Source organism: Lucilia cuprina, chromosome 4, assembly GCF_022045245.1.
Source record: "Lucilia cuprina isolate Lc7/37 chromosome 4, ASM2204524v1, whole genome shotgun sequence".
Taxonomy (NCBI): domain Eukaryota; kingdom Metazoa; phylum Arthropoda; class Insecta; order Diptera; family Calliphoridae; genus Lucilia; species Lucilia cuprina.
The window spans coordinates 76,043,358-76,048,084 of NC_060952.1; the positions used below are offsets into that span (position 1 = coordinate 76,043,358).

At 29.7% G+C, this 4,727-nt stretch overlaps 1 protein-coding gene across 1 annotated transcript in view; it reads right to left on the reverse strand.

Annotated features, from left to right (window-relative positions):
* Positions 1–1,342: 1,342 nt before the first annotated feature.
* Positions 1,343–4,727, reverse strand: part of LOC111684873 (ras-like protein family member 10B) — a 5,423-nt gene continuing 2,038 nt past the window's right edge. The window contains exon 4 of the mRNA XM_046947911.1: positions 1,343–1,360. Within this exon, the coding sequence (XP_046803867.1) occupies positions 1,343–1,360 (18 nt within the window). The remainder of the gene's footprint in view (positions 1,361–4,727) is intronic.

Sequence of the window (4,727 nt, forward strand, 5' to 3'; positions counted from 1 at the left end):
AACTAACTAACTAACTAATTAACTAACTAACTAACTAACTAACTAACTAACTAACTAATTAACTAACTAACCAACTAATTAACTAATAACTAACATATTGACTTTCTAACTCACTAACTTACTAACTTACTAACTTACTAACTTACTAACTTACTAACTTACTAACTTACTAACTTACTAACTTACTAACTTACTAACTTACTAACTTACTAACTTACTAACTTACTAACTTACTAACTTACTAACTTACTAACTTACTAACTTACTAACTTACTAACTTACTAACTTACTAACTTACTAACTTACTAACTTACTAACTTACTAACTTACTAACTTACTAACTAACTTACTAACTTACTAATTTATTAATTTACTAACTTACTAACAAACTAACTTACTTACTAACTAAGTAACTAACTAACAAACTATCGGACTAACTAAATAACTAACTTACAAACTACCTACCTACCGAAATAACTCACTCACTTACTAACTAATGGTTCGTCCTTGTGTCGAAAGATGAGCATGCGTCAAATTTAATCAAATTATATTGAAAATTGCGACCTGCAAACATGGACACACTGACAGACGGACGGACAGTCGGACATTGCTATATCTGATCATAAAGTTATTCCAAAAGAATAACATTTATCCCGACTTCAAAAGCAGCAATTAGTGAATCTCTTTCTGTAGAAATGATCTTTAATGGCTTCCGAAGAAGCTAGATTTATAATTTTTTTTCTATGCTGAATATATTTTTTTGTTTTTCATTTTTTGAGATTTAAAATTTAATTCTTTGGCTTTTGTTTTATTAACTGCATTATTGTTAATATTATTTAAGTCAAATAAGTTGTATTCTATAATACAATTTCACATCCGAATAACTTTCGAAAAGAGTATAAAAATTACTTTTTGAGAATGACTTTGGAAATAGTGAATTTGGAATTAAATAAAAAGGACATTCCCTATATGATAAGCCTGTGTTAAAATCATCACTTCTTCAGATCTTGTTTAGTACTTCATGGAATAAATTCTACTACTTTTGCTGGTCTAGACTAAAACAAACAATATGTTAGTAAAATTGACTAATTTTTCTTGAGTATTGTATAAAAGCTGTACATAATAGTAAATTTAATTAAAACTAAATTATACATTTTCTTTTCAATTATTTTCAGCAATATTCAAAACACCTCAACTTATGTATGTGCCCAAAAATAAACATCAATAATCAGTATTTAATTTTCTTCATTGGTCTCATCACTTGGACGTCATACTGCACAAAAATCTCCCAAATCTCCTGGAAAATTAAAAGCAATATATTTTTTAATTAAAACTGAAATGTTCATTCTTCTATCAATAACTGAAAAATAGAAAACGAAAAAAAAAATAAGAAAACATTTGACAAAAAAACTCTAGTAATTTAGTAGACTTCACAAACAATTGTTGTAATTAGAAAAAAAAAACAAAAAGAAAACATTTAAACACCATTTCTTACTCCAAAACATTTTCTAACTCAAACAACCGAATAACAACAAAAAAACATAAACGCACAATTTCTTTTAACAAACCAAAACCAACTCAAACCTAACATTTAATTAAAAAGAAAATAGAAACAGACAGACAAATAATAGAAAAAAAATATTGCAAACTGGCGTTCTTTCAAAATATAATGTGGAGCACTATTTCACCGACAAATTCGAAAAAACTTTTAATTGGCAGCACACGCAGCGTTGACTATGTCGGTGACAATTCTACAACAAAATCTACAAAGATCTCAATCGCAATGGAAATTCATATACAAAATAAGTGCATTTCAGCATAGCGCATCACTCTGGAGGGTGGTGCAGAGCCCCCATGGCTACAGGGCCCCCTTAAAGCGGCATTTTTGGGGGCCACTGGCGTCGGTAAAACAAGTATATTACAGGTGAGTTTAATTACATTAGTTATTTTGTCTTGATTTCTTTGTTTTTGTTTTTTTGATTAATTGTTAATTAATATATATATTGATTAATTTTTACACACATATGTATAGAATGTAGAGGTATTAATCACAGCATGTTATTAGATTTTTAAGTTTTTTTTTTACTTACCTTCAGTAGATAGAGATAGAGGCAATCAGAGAGCTAGTCCAAAGGCGTTGAACATTATCGCTTAAGTTTGTTTTTTATATAGTCTAATCTTTAGATTACTTGGGAGCAGTTAAGTGACATGTGTATCCGATTCGCTTACAAATTTTATATTATAAGTTATGAGAAAACATTCATTATGGGAATATATTCAGTTATGAGAATACATTCATTTGGAATGTATTGACTTAATGTCGAAAGTCAAGTAAGACTGTTCCATTTACATTTTTATTCCCACCATCAAACATGTCTGTAACACATAGAAATATTGATAATAGACACAGAAAAGTATATATACTCAGAGTCCTTTTTAATTTCTAAGACTATCTAGCCATGTCTGTTAATAAATCGATGGAGTCCGAACGGAAAGAGACAGAGACATTTTTATAAATATTCCCTTTAGGCAGGCGCAGATACAGGGGAAGGAGGGAAAAGGAAATCCCCCCTCCAAAATCCCAAAATTTGTCATACAAACTATAAAAATGAGGAAAAAACAAAATTTCCCTCTCCCCCCATAGTTCGATCCGCGGATGCCTATAGATAAGATTTTTTGTATGACCACCATCAAAAAAGATAAGGGGTTTATTGTTTTTGTCATTCCATTTGTAACACATCGAAATATTTGTCTAAGTAAGTCCCAAAAAAGTATATATATTCTGGGGTCTTATTAGATTTTAAGACTAGCCATGTCCGTCCGTCTGTTGAAAATACGATAGAGCCCAAACGAGAACAGCTAGACAGCTGAGATTTTGTACAGATATTTTTAGTTAATGCAGGTTGTTTGGTATATTGGCAATATTGGTCTACATTTTCGTCTAGCCCCCATATAAGGTCCCCTTTAACTCTCAATACTATCTGAAGGAAACATATATAGCGGTGAAATTTGGTCGATCGATTGATACATAATTGACCCTTCCTCATATAAGGTATTCTCCAGCAAGTAATTTTAACAATCTACTGGCTTAATGAAATTCATAAATAAGTTTCTTACAAGACATAATTTCTCTGCCAATTATTATGAGGATTGGTTTACAATTGACCCTACCACTAAATAAAGTGAGCTTAAAACAAGTATGAATGTATAGTCGGACATTGCCGACTATATGATACCCTACACCAGTCAGTATGTTAAAAAAATGGATAATTTTTATTTTTCAAAAATTTCCATTTTCAAAAGCGTCTTTGAACCAAAAAAATCGACTCAGAAAGTGTTTCTGGGCCGATTGGTATACTTTAAGGTGGGACTAGAATCAATATTTTTGGGTGTTACAAACATCAGAACAAACGCGTAATACCCTCCCCACTATAATGGTGTAGGGTATAAAAATTATGTAAACGCCAGCTGCCTGGAAAATGCGAATACAGCGAAGAAATTGAATGAAATTACACACCAAAATCTCTCTACCAAATCTTATGAAAATCGGTTCATAATTGTTCACAATTTTACGAGGATCGGTCTATGCATATAAGACACTGTCAGAAAATTACTTTAACACACACAACTGTCTTAAAAGTGATCAATAACTAGCGCTTAAAAAATGATTCAAAAATGATTCCGATATATGAATAAAACAATAACAAAATGTATAGCAATCATAAATAGATCATTTTGGTGTTTAAAATATGATTGTTTTCAATATTATTTTGTGAGCATATTTCAAGCAATTGGGAGATCTGAAATTGTTTCATATGTAATTGTTTTCGTTTGTAATGGAGCAGCAACAACAATTAACTTAATAAGCGTAACAAACCTTAAAATTACTCAGAAATAACTATGATTTGAAAATTACTCTTAAACGACAAGTATTTCGGCATACAAATGACTAGAAATAGATATAAAAATGAATCGGACCCGATCAATAATGAAGTTCATAAAAACTCTTTTAGAAGAGTTGCGGCTAGGGTATTACATTCTCCGGACGAATGATCAGAAAATGAGCGCATATATAATCATTTTAATCGTTCAGAAACGTGTTCAGAAATTTCAGAAAATGCCAGCTGGGTATAAAATAATAACATAATTCTAAATTGATCATTATAGTGTTTAAAATATGATTGTTTCTAATATTATTTTGTGACAAAATTTTTTTCCTACACAGAGAAAACAGATTCGTTGTGATAACCGAATTTGTTTCCAATCGAATTCAGTCGGTTCTCACAACCATACCAAAATTCGATTGTAATTATTGAAAAATTCGGTTACTATAACTAAATATAAGGTGTACATACATAACTATTTTTGTTATTTATTCGGTAATGTGGTTTGAAATTATTGGTATTTACAACTGAAATATTATTTATTGAAAACTAATTTGTGGATTTTGTGTATTTTAAAATATATTTAATTTTATTTAAAATATTTACAATAAAATATGAATGAATAAACTAACAAAACTTATATAGATATATAAGTTGATGGTTGATGATGAAAATTTGATGTTTATGTGTCGGAAATTTTGCTCTTCATCCTGTCCAACATGTCCAAAGGAGTATTACATTTCCGCAGCTGTAAAATTATGAAAACTAAAATAACACAAAATATATTAGAAGATAAAAAACATATTAAACATTACCTTTTCTATCCGATCTTTCCGATTTTAT